This window comes from Ursus maritimus, unplaced genomic scaffold, assembly GCF_017311325.1.
Source record: "Ursus maritimus isolate PB19 unplaced genomic scaffold, ASM1731132v1 scaffold_10, whole genome shotgun sequence".
Classification (NCBI taxonomy): Eukaryota; Metazoa; Chordata; class Mammalia; order Carnivora; family Ursidae; genus Ursus; species Ursus maritimus.
In genome coordinates this window covers 19603325-19622276 of record NW_024423344.1, presented here as the reverse complement: position 1 = coordinate 19622276, position 18952 = coordinate 19603325, and the positions used below count along the sequence as shown (strand labels likewise).

The following is an 18952-nucleotide window of genomic DNA, read 5'->3' as shown; positions in this document are numbered from 1 at the left end:
TCATATGCGTTGCGCTTTTCTCTCACTTTAGCCAGTGTGGCCAAAATCAGCCAGGGGAACCAGCAAGCTGGTTTATATATGGTTGAATCTATTTGTTTTTAATTCCATAGGTGACTTTTCCCTCTCACAACAGCAGCTGAGCTGCTGTTTCACGCTGCTGGTTACTCCATAACCACCCAAGCACCAAAGATGTGTCATGCCCATATTCCTTCATCCTTCCTTTTCCCAGACAATGCTTTTGCCATATTTCAGTGAGCCAGTCATTTTAGTGAATCCCACTTCTGCCACCAACTGTGTCCCAGATTCAGTGATACTCCAGAGGACTCATAAGACTCAGCATATAGTCCTATTCATGGCTGTGAGTTCTTACAGTAAACATATACAAAGGGAAATCAGCAAAAGGAAAAGGTACATGGGGCAAAGTCCAGAAGAAGTCAGGCAGAAGCTTCCAAGTGTCATCTTCAGTGGAGTCACAGAGGATGTGATTAATTCCTTCAGCAGTGAGTTGTGACAACATGGGGAAGCTCCTTAGAGACCGCGTGCCCAGGTTTTTTATTGGAGGTTGGTTAGTAGACATCTTATGCCTAGGATGCACTAAAATTCCACGTTCCCAGGAGGAAATCAGGTGTTCCACGGAAAACCATATTGTTTGTGTAGTTTTAGGTTCAATGAGCCAGTCTTATCAGGTAATGGTGTGGGAATCCTCCCCAAATCCAATTTTCTAGATACTGGCCAAGGCCAAACTTCCAGACAGGCCTCTAGAAGGCAGTCACAGGCCTGCTCTATTAACTTCTGCACAATAATATTGGGTCTTTGGAATTTGTTGAGACTTTGTGGTGTAATATATGATCCATTTGAAACTATAATGAGAAATCTAATACCTAGAACATGTATATTCTAATTTTCAGATGCAGGGAAATCTATCTATCCATGAAATCAGCCTGTGAATTATATTTTTCAAATCTTTTTATTTACTATTTTCTCATGTCAGAATTTGAGAGAAGTATATTAGTAGTTTCCCCCATGATTTTAAATATGCTGGTTCCTTTTAATTCTACCAACTTTTGCTTTTTGTATTTCATGGTGTATTGTTAGGTACATGCAAATGCATGATTTTATATCATTTTAGTGGGTTATGAATTTTTCATCATTTTATATTCAAACTCTCCATGTCATTTTGGCTTAGATATGTCTCTTGAAGCAGCATATAGCTGCATCATTGAAAATGTAATCTCAGTAGCTCCATTTTCAATGTATTTATTATGTGTGACTGCTGACATATTTGGACTTATTTATGGCATTCAATTATGTATTTTATATTTACAACAAATTTTCCATGCTTCCTTTTATTTCCTTTTCTGCATTCCGTGGATTCTTTCACCCCCCCCCCCATAATTGTTTCTTTTGAGATTTCTTGACTTCAACTCCTACTTACCAACCTGATTCCCTTCTTCATTTCTGATCCTCTGAGTTTTCCTTGCCTTTTTATTTTTGGGTTCTATGTTTTAGATAGAGGCAGAGGTTTTTCAATCCATCACTGGTGTTTAAACCACCATCTTGACTTAGAAATAGTCTTTTTTTTAAACTTTCAAACATCTTTGTTAGATTTATTGCACTCTACTGCAAATAGTACTCAGATTGAAATTTTCAGTATCCTTTTAAAAGTAAAGAAAAGCCTTCAAAATTCCCTATTTCTTAGAACAAATGCTTTTCACTTATGAGAAAATAGAAGAGTAACCATCCTGCCAGATTTGCCAGATAAATAACAGAATATCTGAAATGAAGAAAGAAAAGGCCAGTAAAGGAAACTCCAAAAACAGCAATCCAGGTGCAATGAAGAAATACTGAAAAAGAAAGAGTGAAGTGGCCTTCAGGTGACTAGAAAAGGCAGTTACATCAGTGGGGTATGAAGGAGCTCAAGACTGAAATAGATACATTGATTTCATAAATTTATACATATCTACTTTGAAAAGATAAAAAGTAGTTACTATAAGAAAGTATTTTGAAATAAAATTGAAAAACCATAATAAACTTACAAATGTTGTAGAACAGTGTTTCTCTACGTGTGTATATTCTTACGCAGTGGGTAATAGTGGAACAATTAGCATTTAACTCTGAATTTAAATCCTAGGACCATTACTAACCCATTTGGGTGAGTTACATAACCATTGTAAGTCTGTTTTCCCATCTGTACAATGGGAATTGCAATTACCTCCTTCATAAGATGGTTATGAAACTAAAGTGAGATAAAACGTATTAGAATGTATAGCAGAGCACCTGCCACCTAGTAAACAGTGAATAAATGGTAGCTATTATAATGCTTAAAATGGAGTCTAAGGACATCCAGCACAAGAACATTGATGAGGAAGAAGTGGCATTAGCAAGTGTAGGCTAGGGATTCAAGAAGCTTGGCTGTGAAAGGACAGAGAGGTTAGTTGTTTGGGCATTTGGGCTGATAGTGTTGTTTATAAGGTAAGGTGAAGGGACCTGAATATAGTTATTTACCGTGGGGAGGGAGTCAGAGGAGGAAGTCGTTAAAGATACAGAAAAGTGGGGACCGATAGTGTCAAGACACTAAATCAGGAGAAGGGGATGGGATCCAGAGGCCAACTAGAGGATTTTGCTGAATTAAGAGGAGAAACTCTTCCATTTGCAATGATGTGAATGGAGGTAGAGAGTATTATGCTAAGTGAAATAAGTCAGAGAAAAACAAATGCCATATGATTTCACACACATGTGGAATTTAAGAAACAAATAAGCAAAGGGGGGGGGAAAAGCAAACCAAGAAAGACTCTTAACTATAGAGAACAAACTGATGGTGGGGGGTGATGGGGGAAATAGGTGATGGAGATTAAGGAATGCACTTGTCATGATGAACACTGGGTGATGTATGGAAGTATTGAATCACTATATTGTACACCTGAAACTAATATTACACTGCATGTTAACGAATTAGAATTCAAATGAGAAGAGAAACTCCTTATAAGTGAGATTCATGGGAAGAAGGTAAGGATAGATGTAGTTGTAGGAAGCTTATGATGGGGACTCAGGGAGACAACAAGTTAAGAGGTCTTCTCTGAAGAAAGAAATGACACAAACTGAGAGACTGTGGGAAGGTGGTTGGGGTGTAGACTTAATATTAGGGAAATATCAGCCAGATTCTGAGGGAACCAGGAAAAAGAACTGACAAGCAACATGTAGAGAGAGGTGTCTTGGCCACATTGAAAGCCCAGCTTAAGTGTTAGATGGTCTTCTATGCTACCAATATGAAAAGTTGTGTGATTTTTCTCCAGCAGTTCTCTGCATCTCCAGTGTCTCCACATTTCTGGTGTAGGGACAGAGGAAGTTGGTGCTTCAACTGACCCAGTGTTAGATTTTTACAGAGTAGGTGAAGCAAAAGGGCCCAGGAACATGAGAGGCAATGTTATTGGCAATGATTTTTCAGTATTGGTGGAACCAGTAGTGAAATTGTCTACCATGCATCTAGGTGGATAAGGAAGTGAAATCAAAATGAGAAAAAGGAGTGGTTATGAGACTGGGTGTCATGATAAATTGAAAGGCCAGATATTCATGCATGCATGCATTTAACACCAGATAGTGTGTAGCGCATGGTATGTGAAAGTGTACAAAGCACACAGGTGCGCTGCTCCCATGGAGACCAGTTTATTGTTTACAAAGAAAAAAAAATGTTTTAGTTGGTGATTCATGCAATAGAAAAAAGGATAAGAAAAATATGAAGTGGGGAGAGGTTGCTAATTTGATATGTAAATAGTCAAGGAAATCTTACCAATAAAATGACATTTGAGCAGATGTCGTACAAGGAGTACCGTGAGAATACAGGTATACAGAAAGTATAAAGTGTATCATGAGAATATCAAAGAAATAAATGGAATCTACCAGAACTTAGAAAAGTCATGTTTGGCCTGAGTAATAATGGTTTTTCTATGTGTATATAATCAGTCTTTTTAAGTATATCTGCATTAACGTTTTGCCTGAATTAACCCCAAAGTTAATGGTTTCCTGTTTGGGAAATGTACCACCTCCTGATTTTCAAAGTAGGAAAAGAAATCAGAGCTACGTTACAGCACCTTTCATGTTCTTCACCATAGAGAATTTCAATGATGTTGAGCAATCTCTCTGGTAAATTTATTCATTTAGGAATTTGGAGCTTTCTAGGATGTAAGTCTACTGGACCCAAGGACTAGAATTAACTGAAAACGTTGACAGATTCTTTAGCTCTTTTTTACAGGTGTCTTTTACCAATGTTTACTGTTTTCAATTAGATTTTTTTCTGTTTGAAAGATTTTTTTAAAAAGTTGAAAAGTTCCGGTTATCAAAACATAGTAATTAAAAGCACAGGCTTTGAAATAAAATATCCGGGTTCAAATCCCAGCTATGCTATTAAATAATTGCATTAATTACTTAAAATCTCCCTGCCTTTATTTTCTAATATGTAAAATGTAATGATGACAGTACCAAACTCCTAGTTACATTGTGGGGATTAAATGAAATGTGAAGAGTTCCAGGCAAGAGGTTGCAATAGCTCAATAATAATGGCCGTTATTATTATCCCTCAATGATATACTATCAATTTTTTAAAAGATTTTATTTTTGGGGTGGCTGGGTGTCTCAGTCAGTTAAGCATCTGGCTTCAGCTCAGGTCATGATCCCAGAGTCCCAGAGTCCCAGGATCGAGCCCTGCATCAGGCTCCCTGCTCAGCAGGGAGTCTGTTTCTCCCTCTGACTCTCACCCTGCTCACGCTCTCTCTGTCAAATAAATAAATAAATCTTTTTTTAAAAAAAAATTATTTTTAAGTAATCTCTACACAGAATGTGGGGTTTGAACTCACAGCCCTGAGATCAAGAGTTGTATGCTCCACTGACTGAGCCAGCCAGGTGGTCCATATACTATCAGTTTTTAGCAGCAGAATTATCTTTTCTTAGTCTTTTTCTAGTAAGTATGCAATAAGCATGTTTTTATTTAAAAAATAGAGGTGAATGTCTAAGCTTCTCTAGCTCTTTCAAAGTTGTTTCAAGGATGCTACAAAGTACGTCTTTATTTGAGAAAATTGTATCAAATGAGGCATTGTATCAAACTGATAAAAAGGCTAGTTGGGCCTGAATTTCTTGAATAAGAAATTATTTTAGATTTTTTTAAATTGAAGTATAGTTGATATACATTACATTAGCTTCAGGTGTACAACATACTGATTTCAGCAAATGTATGCATTATGCTATGTTTTCCACAGGGGTAGCACCATCTGTCACCATACAATGCTATTACAATACCGTTGACTATATGCCCTGTGCGGCACCCTTCAACCCGTGACTTGGTCATTCCATAAGTGGAAACCTGTACTTCCTGCTCCCATTTCACCCATTTTGCCCATCCCCTTACCCTCTCCTTTCTGGGAGCCATTATTTTGTTCTCTGTATTTATGAGTTGGCTTCTGTTGTTTTTTTAGATTCCGTATATAAGTGAAATAATATGGTATTTGTCTTTCTCTGACTTATTTCACTAAGAATAATATGCTCTAGATCCATCCATGTTGTTGCAAATGGCAAGATCTTTTTTATGGCCAAGTAGTATTACATTTTATGTATATACCACCTCTTTTTCCATTTATCTATGATGGATGCTTGAGTTGCTTCCATATCTTGGCTTTTGGAAATGATGTCACAATAAACACAGGGGTGCAGATACCTTTTCAAATTAGTGCTTTTGTGTTCTTTGGGTAAATACCCAGCAATGAAATTACTGGATCGTATGTTAATTCTATTTTTAATTTTTTGAGGAACCTCCATACCATTTTTTACAGTAGACACACCAGCTTAGATTCTCACCAACAGTGCACAAGGATTCCTTTTTCTCCACATTCTTGCCAACATTTATTTTTTTTTTTCTTGTCTTGTATTCTAGCTATTCTGACAGGTGTTAGGTGACATCTCCTTGCAGTTTTGTTTTGCATCTCCTTGATGATTAGTGATGTTGAGCATCTTTTCATTTGTCTGTGGGCCATCTGTACGCCTTCTTGGAAAAGTGTCTATTCAGGTCCTCTACCCATTGTTTCATTGGATTGTTTGAGGTTTTCTGATGTTGAGTCATATAAGTTTTTAATATATTTTAGAAATTAACTCCTTATCAGACATATCATTTGCAAATATCTTCTCCTGTTCAGTAGATAGCCTTTTCATTTATTGATGCTTTCCTTCACTATGGAAAACCTTTTTATTTTGGTTTAGTCCCAATAGTTTATTTTTGCTTTGTTTCCCTTGCCCAGGATACATATGTAGAAAAATATTGCTAAGGGTAATGTCAAAGGGCTTACTGCCCATATTTTCTTCTAGGAGTTTTATGGTTTCAGGTTCTCACATTTAGGTCTTTAATGCATTTTGAGTTTATTTTTGTATATGGTGTAGGAAAGTGGTCCAGTTTCATTCTTTTGCATGTGCATGTCTAGTTTTCTCAGCACCATTTATCGAAGAGACTGCCTTTTTTCCCCACTGTATATTTTTGCCTCCTTTGTCATTAATTAACTGACCCAAAAAGCATGGGTTTATTTCTGGGCTTTCTGATCTGTTCTATTGATCTATGTGTCTACTTTTGTGCCAGTACCATACTATCTTGATTACTACAGCTTTGTAGTATATCTTGAAATCTGAGATTGTGATACCTCCAGCTTTGTTCTTTCTCGAGATTGCTTTGGCTATTCAAGGTCTTTTGGTTCCATACAAATTTTAGGATTCTTTGTTCTAATTCTGTGAAAAATGTAGTATTTTGATAGGGGTTGAATTCAGTCTGTAGATTGCTTTGGATACTATGGACATTTTAACCATATTAATTCTTCCAACCTATGAGTATAGACTACCTTTCCATTTGTTTGTGGTGTCTTCAATTTCTTTCATCAGTATTTTGTAGTTTTCAGAGTACAGATCTTTCACCTCCTTGGTTAAGTTTATTCCTAGGTTTTTTATTCCTTTTGATGCAATTATAAATTGTTTTCTTGATTTCTCTTTCTGCTACTTTGTCATTAGTGTATACAAACATAACCTATTTCTGTGTATTAATTTTGTATCCCATGACCTTACTGAATTTATCAGTTCTAATAGTCTTTTTAAAGATTTTATTTATTTGTTTATCTAGAGAGAGAGAGTGGTTTTGGGGGTAGCAGAAGAGAGAGAGAGAGAGAGGGAATCTCAAGCAAACTCTGTGCTGAGCACAGAGCTCAATGCAGGGTTCGATCTCACAACCCCAGGACCGTGACCTGTGCCAAAATCAAGAGTCAGAATCAACCAACTGAGCCTCTCAGGTGTCCCAGTTCTAATAGTTTTTTGATGGAATCTTTAGGATTTTCTGTGTATAGTATCATGGCACCTGCAAATAATGACAGTTTTACTTCTTCCTTACCGATTTGGATGGCTTTTATTTCTATCCTGTCTGATTGCTATGGCTAGGACTTCCAGTACTATGCTGAACAAAAGTAGCAAGAGTGTACATCCTTTTCTTGTTCCTATGAGAGGAAAAGCGCTCAGTTCTTTACCTTTGAGTATGATGTCAGCTGTGGGTTGTTCATATATGGCCTTTATTATGTTGAGGTGTGCTTCCTCTAAACCACTTTGTGGAGAGTTTTTATCATGAATGAATGTTAAATTTTGTCAAACACTTTTTCTACATCTATTGAAATGATCATACGATTTTCATTCTTTGTTGTGTTGATGTGGTATATCATGTTGATTGATTTGCAAATATTGAACCATCCTTGCATCCCCGGAATAAATCCCACTCAATTGTGGTGAATGATCCTTTTGATATATTGTTGAATATGGTTTGTTAATATTTTGTTGAGGATTTTGCATCTACGTTCATCAGGGATATTGGCCTGTAGTTTTCTTTTTTTGTAGTGTTTGTCTGGTTTTGGTATCAGGGTAATGCTGGTCTTGAAGTATATATTTGGAAGCTTTCCTCCTACTATTTTCTGGAATAGATCAGTATGATAGGTATTAACTCTCCTTTAAACAGTTAGTGGAATTCACCTGTGAATCCATCTGGTTCAACTTCAGTTTGGTGGTAGCTTTTTATTACTAATTCAATTTTGTTACTTATACTTGGTCTGTTCAGACTTTCTGTTTCTTCTTCATTCAGTTTTGGAAGATTATATGTTTCTAGGAAATTTTCCTATTTCTTCTAGACTTTAATTTGTTGGCATATAATCTTTTGTACTACTCTCTTATAATTCTTTGTATCTCTGTGTTATTAGTTGTTACTTCTCTTTTGTTTCTGCTTTTATTTATTTGGGTCCTATCTCTTTTTTTCTTGATAAGTCTAGCTAAAGTTTCCTCAATTTTATTTATCCTTTCAAAGAAACAGCTCTCAGTTTCATTGATCTTTTTGTTTTTTAGTATCTATTTATTTTTGCTCTACATTACATCCTTTCTTCTACTAGCTTTGAGCTTATTTGTTCATTTTCTAACTTTTAAGGCATGAGGTTAGGTTGTTTATTTTAGATTTTTCTTATTTCTGGAGGTATGTTTTTATTACTATAAACTTCCCTCTTAGAACTGCTTTTGCTGCATCCCAAAGATTGAGGAGTATTGTGTTTTCATTTTTGTCTCCATGATTTTTTTATTTCCCTTTTGATTTCTTCATTGACCCATTAGTTGTTTATTAACACATTTAGCCTCCACAAGTTTTCCACGTTTTTTCTCGTGATTGATTTCTAGTTTTGTACCAACGTGGTCCAAAGATGCATGATGTGATTTCAATATTCTTAAATTTATTGAGGTTTGTTTTGTGGTCTAACACAGGATCAATCCGGGAGAATTTTCCATGTGTATTTGAAAAGAATGTGTATTCTGTTGATTTTGGATGGAATGGTCTATGTATATCTGTTAAGTCCATTTGGTCTAATATGTCATTCAAAGATACTGTTTTCTAATGCATTTTCTGCCAGGATAATCTCTCCATTGATGTAAGTAGGGTGTTAAAGTCTCCTACTATTATTGTATTACTATCAGTTCATCCCTTTATGTCTGTTAATATCTGCTTTATCTATTTAGGTGATCCAGTGTTGGGTGCATAGATATTTTTAATTGTTATATCCTCTTGTTGGATTGATCCCTTTATCCTATGTAAAGCCCTTTTTTGTGTGTCTTGTCACAGTGTTTGTTTTAATGTCTCTTTTGCCTGATGTATTGTCACTCCAGCATTTTTTTTCATTTCCATTTCCATGGAAAACCTTTTTCCATTCTTTGACTGCCAATCTATGTGTGTGTTTAGGTATGAACTGAGTCTCTTGTAGGAAGCATAGAGATGGGTCTTGTTTTTCCATTCTGTCACCCTGTATCTTTCGATTGGGGTATTTAAGTCATGTATATTTAGAGTAATTATTGATAGGTGTGTACTTACTGCCATTTTTAAAATTATTTCTTTGTAGCATTTCTCTGTTCCTTTCTTGTTCTCTTTCCTTGTGATTATGACTTTTTAGTGTTATGCTTAGCTTTCTTTCTCTTTATTTTTTGTGTATCTGTTATAGGTTTTGGGGTTGTGGTCACCATGAGGTTTGTATATAACATCCCAAGTATGTAACAGTCTATATTAAGCTGATGGTCACTTAAGTTCAAACACATTCTAAAAGAACTTCTTTTTTACTTCCCCCTCCATGTTTTATTTATATGTTGTCATATGTACATCTTTTTATAGTTTTCTTCTAATTATTGCCTTTTTTTCTTTTCTACTTAAAGGAGTCCCTTTAACATTTCTTATGAGGCTGGTTTAATGGTGATGAACTCTTTTACCTTTGTTGGCCTGAGAAACTCTTTACTTCTCCTTCAACTCTGAGAGATAACCTTGCTGGGTAGAATGTTCTTGGTTGTAGGTTTTTTTCCATTCTGCTCTTTGAATGTATTGTGCCATTCCTTTCTGACCTGCAAAATTTCTGCTGAAAAATCAGCCAATAGCATTATGGGGTATCCCTTGTGTATAACTTTTTGCTTCTTTCTTACCACTTTTAAAATTCTCTCTTTATCTTTAACCTCTGACATTTTAATTATTATGTATTTTGATGTAGATCTCCTTGGGCTCATGTTGTTTGGAACTCTCTGTGCTTCCTGAACCAAGCTGTCTGTTTCCTTACTCAGGGAAGTTTTCAGCTATTATTTCTTCAAGTCAGTTTTCTGCCCCCTTATATTCTCTTCCTGTGATGCCTATAATGTCAATATTTGTTTTCTTGATGTTGTCGAAGGGGTCCCTTAACTATTCATTTTTTTTTTAATTTCTACGTTTATTTGCTGTTCAGCTTGTGTGTTTTCCATTATCATGCTTTCAAGTTGCTGATTTGTTCTCCTGCATCTGATAATGTACATTTGATTCCCTGTACTGTGTTTTCATTTCAGTTATTGTGTTCTTCAGCTCTAGTCGGTGCTTCTTTATGTTTTCTATCCCTCTGTTGAAGGTCTTACTGAGTTCTTCCATTCTTCTCTCCAGTCAGTAAGCATGTTTATGATCATGACTTTAAACTTTATCAGATATATTGCTTACCTCTGTTTTATTTAGTTCTTTTTCTGAGGTTTTGTCTTGCTCTTTTGTTTAAAGAATATTCCTCTGTCTCCTTATTGTACTTGACTTTCTGTGTTTGTTTTCATGAATTAAGCAGATCAGCTACTTCTAAACTTTGAAAGGAATGGTCTTTGTGTATGGTCATCCCCTGTGTAGACAGTGTGTGCCTGGTGACTTTGGCTAACTAGAGCTGTGGATGGCCTGGGCTGTGGGTCCCAGAATACTCCATGCCGGGCTGTCCTGGTAGGATGGCCAGAGCTGTAGTAGGCACTGGCCAGGGTGGCCCATGGGCTTTCTGCACAGAGGGCATCCTGACAGACTGGCTGAAGCTGAAATGAGTGCAGTCCAGGGAGTCCCTGGGCTTTCCATGCAGAGGGAACTTTGCAGAATGGCCAAAGCTGAAGTAGGTGCAATTAGGGGGATCCCGTCCCTGTCCCTATAGAAGGTGCCCTGATGGGGTGGCTAGAGCTGAGGCACAGGCTGGAGGTTCCAGGGCACTCCATGTAGGGGGTACCCTGGTTGGGTGTCTGGAGTTAAGGCGGCATGCAGGCCAGGGGGTCCTGGGGAGCTTTTCACAGGAGACACCCTAGCAGGCAGCTATAGCTAAAGTGATTGTGCAGGCCAGGGAAGTCCTGGGGCTCTCCATGCAGAGGGTTCCCTGAGAGGACAGTTGAAGCCAAAGTGGGTACAAATCAGTGTCCTGGGGTGCTCCACGTAGGAATGCTCTGGCAGGTTAGCTAGAACCAAAGCAGGTATGAGTTGGGAGGTCCTAGAGTGCTCTGTGCTAACAGAGCCCTAACCAGCTGCCTGAAGCAGAAGTAGTGCAGGCCTAGTATGTTCCATGGCACTTTGCACCTGTATCACCTGGGCACAACAGCCAGAGTTGTAGTGAGCACTAATCAGGGATGTCCCGGTATATACAGCACTGGGGCTGCCTTGGTGGGACAACTATGGCTGGAGTGGATTAGTGACCCCTGGCTCATTGAGGTGGCAGGCCGTCTAGGGCACCTGGACCCTGCTCCTGGTCACAGTATCAAGGTGGAGGGGAAGCAGAAACCATGGCACTCACCAGCCTTTCTGACCCAGAGCTCATTCTAAGTTCTAACAGGTCACCTGCTGTTTGGCAAATTCGTAGGGCTGGATCTTTTATATACTGGTTTCTCTTTTAAACTGTGTCTTTTTGTCTGTTCCCCAGGGCAGATGAATCTGCTTGTGGTCCCTCAGTACTGTCCTTCCCCACCGCAGTTTGCAGTGTTGGGGGTGGGGGAGGGGTCCCTTCATTACCATGTCTCCCTCTCTCTCGCCATTCTGTGTGTGGTCTCTCGATCTTACGTTGTGCAGAAGCCATTCTGTCAGCTTCAGTTCTTCTTCAGGAGGAACTGCTCTGTAAATAGGTGTAGATTAGTTGTGTCCGTGGAGGAGGTGAGTTTAGGATCTTCCTAGGGCACGGTCTTGGACTGGACTTCCCCTCTTTTACTTACATCTTGGGTGCTCTGAGCCACTTTAAAGGACACACACACGTGCACCCACTCACACACGTATACACGCTACCTCTCTGGAGTCAGGAAAATTACCTCAGTCTCTGCTTACAGACTCAAGAACTTGGACTATAACTTGTGCATCATGGGGAGGATGACAGACACAGCTGAGAAAGAATAAAGTTTGGGGATTGTTGTAAAAGATCCTGTAAGCTGGCATTAAGATGTCTTTGACGACGTGAAAGTTGCTTAAACCCGTAGAACCTCAGTTTCTCCCTCCTTATGCAGGGTATTTACCTCACAGAGTGGCCGTAAGGATTGTATGAGATCTGTAAAGTATTATCCAAGTGTCAGTTATAATTATGAAAGCCAGAACTATATTTTATTTAGCGATCCAAGATGCTGCTTCTGACTTCAGGAACAAGAGATCTCTTACAGACGTCCATCCAACCAGCTTGGTGAATATTCTGGTGCTCTCTAGCCCCTCTATAAACACACCTGCGGCGTCCACCGGCGTGTTGAAAACTTGCGCTAGTAAGCTTCAGTTTGGTGCACCTGTGTGTTTCTGCTTCCACCAGTGTCCGCTGGTTCTACTTGCTATTATACTTACATCAGATAATCAAATATTATGTAGATCTGTAAAATGTCAGCGTGAAAAGAACGTTACCATTTTATGAGCCCTTAGTTGAATGTTTCAAGAAGATTCAAAGAAGTTGAGTGGCTACAGCCGAAATTGTAGCTAAGTGCAAGGAAGACTAATATAAAACACTGGGAGAAAAGCCCCAGTGGTAAAATCTAAGAACTTCTTCACCTAGATTGCTGTAAAGAATCTGAAACTAGAAAGTTTTGATGGTGCAGTGGTTTATACCATGGGCCTGGCCTTTCTAAGAAAATAACTCCAACTGGGAGACTCATACTTAAAAAGTTAAAACCTTTGTCTAATATCAGAAGTTTAGTGATTAAGTATACATGTATGTTTTCAGTTAAGATAAAATATTGGAGGTAAGAATGACCATTTTTACGCTTCCCTGCTGTACCTGACTTGACTGGGTGATAGAACAAGGACATGGAATCCACAAAAGTGTTTTTCAGATGGGAAAATACCAGTTATAGAGACCCAGAGATGTCCTCCAGACAGAACTGAAATGGTAACAGTCGATAGCACTGAGAGCTGGGTGGTTAATAGTCAGGATTTCCATTAGCAAGAAGTCTACGTATCATAGCATGAGGTGGTAAAAAGTCTTTTTTGGAAGTACTTGGCTTAGAATATTTTTCAAACTATGGGTGCAAAATAAGTTTAGTTGTTTGCTGAAAAAAAAGGAATAGAATAGAAAACAGAATATATCTGAAGTTAAAATGGTAACCTCGAAATTATGCAAAGTAAGTTCAGCATATACTGGCTACAACAAAAGCTACAGATAGCTGTAGAAATAAAAGATGCACTGTGTTTTTTAATTTTTAATAATATTTTTTATTATGTTAGTCACCATACAGTAGATCCTTAGTTTTTGATGTAAAGTTCCATGATTCATTACTTGCGTATAACACCCAGTGCACCATGCAATATGTGCCCTCCTTAATACCCATCACCAGTCTATCCCATTCCCCCACCTCCCTCCCCTCTGAAGCCCTCAGTTTGTTTCCCAGAGTCCATAGTCTCTCGTGGTTCATTCCCCCTCTGTTTACCCCCTGTTTCTTCTTCCCTTTCTTCTCCTACCAATCTTCCTACTTCTTGTGTTCCATAAATGAGTGAAACCATATGATAATTGTCTTTCTCTGCACTGTATTTTTTAAATCAAATTTTGAATAGCAAGGGCAAAAATATAAATTAGAATAAAACATGAACTTCGAGGATGAAATGACATGAAATCAAGGGTTTGCTCTAAAATGCTATAGGGGGCGCCTGGGTGGCTCAGTTGGTTAAGTGTCCAACTCTTGGTCTCAGCTCGGATCTTGATCTCAGGGTCGTAGTTTCAAGCCCAGCATTGGGCTCCGTGTTGGGTGTGGAGCCTACTCAAAAAAAAGTTTAAAAATGAAATGCTGTAGGAGAAGAGAGGAAGAAAAACAGGGAGGGAGGGAAGATGAGAGAAATAAGTACAGCAATATAATGTACTCTGGAAACAGATATATGGGGTTCATTCTACTGTTCTCTTTACTTTTCATGTATGTTTTGTAACACACTTAAAGACTCAAAAATAGAAGGAAAAATGGGTGTTATAAATGCTATGTCATGTTTTGGGTTCCGGCCATGTTTTATCTTTTATAGGTACTTTTATTTACGTTGGTTAGAAAAACAGGGTGTGTAATTAGTTCTTAATTGGTAAGTACCTCTTTAGCTCTAGAGTCCCGGAGTAGACCTCACTGCCTCTGCCCATTACTGCAGCCCCCAGCAGTAGTGATTCGGGAACAATCTACATGTGCACACGTGCCTCCGTCACCCAGGACAGAATTCCAGGTACAACCTCAGAGCCGTGAAACAGCTTTGACTATGCCTGAATTGAAATCTTTTGAACAAGACTTTCAGAGTGAAAGAAAATCGATCCAAAATGAGCTCTTTGCATGTTTCTGACAGCATTTTTATACCAAGTACTGCCATGAACGATGGTTCATGGACTGACTTCTTTTCTTTTCCAGGAAGAACTGGAACTATGATTTGTGCCTACCTTATTGCCAGTGAAATATTTGTAACTGCAGAGGTATGAAAGATGTTACTACAGATGATCTTTGCTGATTGATTTTGATAGTTCTGAAACCTCACTGGTAGGATGTTAAGATGATTCTTTGAGTCGTGATACTTAATGAAGTTGTAATTAGTGATGCTCTTATTAGCCTGGTTTTGACACGTCCTTGTTTTTTTCCAAAATTTTATTTAAATTCTAGTTATTATACCATATTTCCTTGTTAATTGCACTGGTTAGTAACTGACCTAGGTGCCTCTTACTCGGGCCAGGGCTAGGGTGAGGTCCATGAGACACTCACCTCAGGCACAAAATTTAAGGGAATGCCACAATTTTCAGTAATTAAGAGAAATAACATAGCACAGTATTTTTTTAAATCAAAATTAATGCAAAAAAATCCATGATGTCTACAGTAATACCAACATTTTAAATAAAGATAGGGCCTAATAGGGACAGGATTAAAGTGGGTAAGGTCAATCTGTCCAAGTGCAGAACAACTCGACAGTCCTAATGCTTGTTTCACCTCACTTCATCCCAGCCCCACTCTCAGGCCCCCAGTTAGGGGACTGTCTCCTTCCTCACAAGAATAATATCAAGGCTGGATTGGTAAGTTCTCCAAAGGACCTCCGACATCCTTAGAAGCACTAGGTAGATAAAAGGTACACTTCCCAATGCAGAACAAAGTCTCTCCCAGATGTTATTAACCTCTCATAGTCTGTGGGGTCTGTTGGAGTCTGTGTCCTCTGAACATTTCTGCAGACACAGGGTGGGCTATTTCCAGTTCTTAAAGCGGGGTTCTCAGTCTCATTTCTGCCATGATCGTGCTGAGAAGCTCCCACTGGACAGACGTGCCCAGGAGCTCTGCTCCCCACTTGGCCTGCAGTCCGAGAAGAGAAGCTTCTGGCTGTCTACAGAGCCCCACCCTCTGACGCCACCGTCTGCTCTGTTCCTAATTTGAGACACACAGGTTAGGAAAATGGATGGTCTCCGATAGTAGTTTTTCAAACTGGGTCCAATCTATCAGTGAGTCATAAAGTCAACTTACTGGGTTGCGACGAGCATTTTTTAATATAAAATGGACTCGATTAGAATAGAAAATATCGAAAGGTAAGTATTGTTTTGTGAAACTTTGGTTTCAGTTGTGTGTGAGTATGTGTGTTTGGGTAAAAAGCCTTGATACGACTGTTGTTGTTGACTTTAATTTGAGCAGCCTCTGCCCAAAGACTGCTGACTTAAGGAAATAATGGGCCCTTAGAAATGTTAAGAATGCCTGACACAGGAGAAGAGCAGATGAACCATGATTGCATTGCCCCCTTTTCTGTAGGAGAGCCTTTATTATTTTGGAGAACGGCGGACAGATAAAAGCACCAGCACTAAATTTCAGGGAGTTGAAACTCCTTCTCAGGTAAGCTGTCTTTCTTAAAATAGCGTTCTTCGGAGAGTTCGGCACCTATTCTCTGGTTTCATTTTGGACTCTCTCCCTCTGGTGGTCAGGCAGCTCCTCTCAGTGCCCGTGACAGGCCCTGATCCCTCCCAGGGCACGAGAGCTTAGAGTTCAAGAATTGGTTCCCTTCCCAAAGTAGGAAGGTCTCATTTCTAAGATTCCAGACTCAAAGATTATGGAAAGTCACTAGCCTTTGATTTCCCTCTGAGAGGAACAGAGTCTTTCACAAACCCCTACTAGGGCAACTGACCTCTTGCAGAACATCACTTGTGTGTGTGTGTGTGTGTGTGTGTGTGTGAGAGAGAGAGAGAGAGAGAGAGAGAGAGAGAGAGATGGAGAGACAGGAAGGAGCTGCTGTATTTTGAAAGAAAAAGGGGAAATTAACATCTTTCAAAAACCTATTCTATTCCAGACGCTATCGTACTTTGACACTTATTATCTCATTTAATGGTCAGAAAATCCATGTGAAACATATGCAGTTGCCCTATTTTATCCTTTTTAAAAAAGTTTTATGATGAATAATTTCAAACATAAAAAGTTGAGACAATCCTATAAGTCCCCTTATAGTCCTCACGCCACTTCAGCCATCATTTTATCATGTTTCATTCATTCCCTCCCACTTCCCTCACACATACACCCCTTCTCCATGGAACCTGAACTACTGTGGAGGAAATCCCAGCTGTCAGATCATTTTATCTCACAAGTATTTTAGTGTGACATCTCACATAGACTCTCGGGGGGGAGAAAGGATCGTATCTAAAAATATTATATCTTAAGGGGCAACTGGGTGGCTCAGTTGGTTAAGCGTCCAACTCTTGATTTCAGCTCAGTATCATAATCTCAGAGTCATGAGATCAAGCCCTACAGTGGGCTCTGCATTCAATGAGGAGTCTGCTTGAGATTCTCTCTCTCTCTCTCCTCCTGCCCCTCCCTGCTAAAACAAACAAATAAATCTTTAAAAAATAAAAATAAATAAAAATAAAAATATTATACCTTAATGATACCTTAATAATATCCAATTTCCATAATTACCTTAAATGTTTCTAAAATTTAGTTTGTTTCAATCAGGATCCAAACAAGGGCCACATATTTCATTGGGTTGCTAGATCGCTTCAGTCTCTTTTAGTTGATAGGTTTCCCACTTCTCTCTTTTATTCCTTATAATCTGTTTATTGCAGAAACCGGAGTATTTTTCTTATAGAGTTTACAACATTCTAGACTTTGATGTAAAGCCATGCTAGGGGTATTATATTCATTATCTCATTTAATATTCTCGAAAACTCTGAGTGGGCACCATTATGGTTCCCATTTTACAGATTGGGAAACTGAGCTTCAGGGAAACTACCTTGTGGAACGAAGAACTCGAATCCAGCTCTGTCAGACTCTGAAGCCCATCATTTCCATTCTGTGCACGGCTTCTCTTCATCGCCTTTTCCATATCGCTCCTCAAGCTGAAGTGAGAGCTGGTTAGGAACCCTTAAGTAGACGTGGATGTGGCTGTGAATGGAAGTTTGGAGTTAAGTGCTGGGAGCCAGATAGATAGCCTTGGCCTTTGTTAGCAGCACATCATAATCGCTGATTCAAGACGTTTCGTTTGGGGCAAAAGAACGAAGCCTTATCCACTGATACTCTTCTGCCACCCCCAAGCAAAAAAGGAGGAAAAAAAAGTCAAAGGCCATAGGCTAAAAGTCATAAACGAACTTACTGAAGCCTAGCTGGACTCAGGGAGATCATTCCCACGCTCAAGACCCGTGCTGGTTTCTGACGGCCGGTGGCCCTCAAGGTCTTCTACGATGTGATTTTTCCAACCATTTCTTGCACTGTGGGCCTCACACGTCCCACACACCACCACCTTTGGACCATTCATGGTTTCCCACCCTCTCCACACTTTATATCCACGTGCTGCTGCTCGGGGAGGCCCCTTTCCAGGAGCCACTTTCCCTTCGAGCATAGTCTCTCGCTTTTTCAGTTCTTCCAGACCTTTGTATTTTTGCGGGGGGGGGGGCGGTGGCTAAGTTACTTCTTATGATTCTCTGGCTGTTTGAAGGAGTGACTTCTCTACCCCTCTTGAAACCAAGGCCCATGTCTTACTCATCTTAGCACCATTTGCTTCCCAAAGTGTCTCACACAGCATTCCCTTTGTGGGTAGGGACACATGTTCGTTGTACTAACTCCTGTTCCAAAACCTTGTTGTTTGAGGCTGTAGGAGAAGGAAGAGTGGGGGCAGAAGCAGCTTGAGGGCCCTGGTGGGTAACAAGCCTTTGGTGGAAAGTAAAGAATCTGGTACCAAGAGCCGAGGGGCTGTTAGCTGGAACTCCTTCACAGACTCTCCCTGTACACCCGCCCTCCCCCCCGCAACTTCTGCACCCTGCAGTTTCTCTAACTTCAGCCCAGAACTGGCACGCCATAGGCTACAGTGGACTCTCTTCCAATTCACTGGGCTAACAACACAAGGGTGGTAGATCACAGATACCGTCATATTTTGACTGTGCTTTGCGGCCCGTTCTGTGGACTATATTTCATCCATCCCCAAGTTAAGAATTTGCATGAGCCTTTCTTTTGCCTGGCCCTTTCCAATGGTAAGTATGGCAGTTAATTTTATTAACACTTCCCACTGGGTGGGGAAAAAAAATCTTTGAATTTTGAAGTCCAGTTGATTCAGCACCAGAACTCTTGTACTTTTTTTTTTTTAAAGATTTATTATTTGAGAGAGAGAGAGTGTGCGCACAGGCAGGGGGAGGGGGGAGGGGCAGAGGGAGAAGGAGAGAGAGTCTTAAGCAGACTCCCTGTCCTAAGC

The 18952-nt window shown here is 39.4% G+C and overlaps 1 protein-coding gene across 1 annotated transcript in view; it reads left to right on the top strand.

Moving 5' to 3' along the window:
• Nucleotides 1-18952, top strand: part of LOC103677640 (phosphatidylinositol 3,4,5-trisphosphate 3-phosphatase TPTE2-like) — a 149853-nt gene that overhangs the window by 110456 nt on the left and 20445 nt on the right. The window contains exons 13-14 of the mRNA XM_008706900.2: nucleotides 14668-14729; nucleotides 16036-16116. Of these exons, the coding sequence (XP_008705122.2) occupies nucleotides 14668-14729; nucleotides 16036-16116 (143 nt within the window). The remainder of the gene's footprint in view (nucleotides 1-14667; nucleotides 14730-16035; nucleotides 16117-18952) is intronic.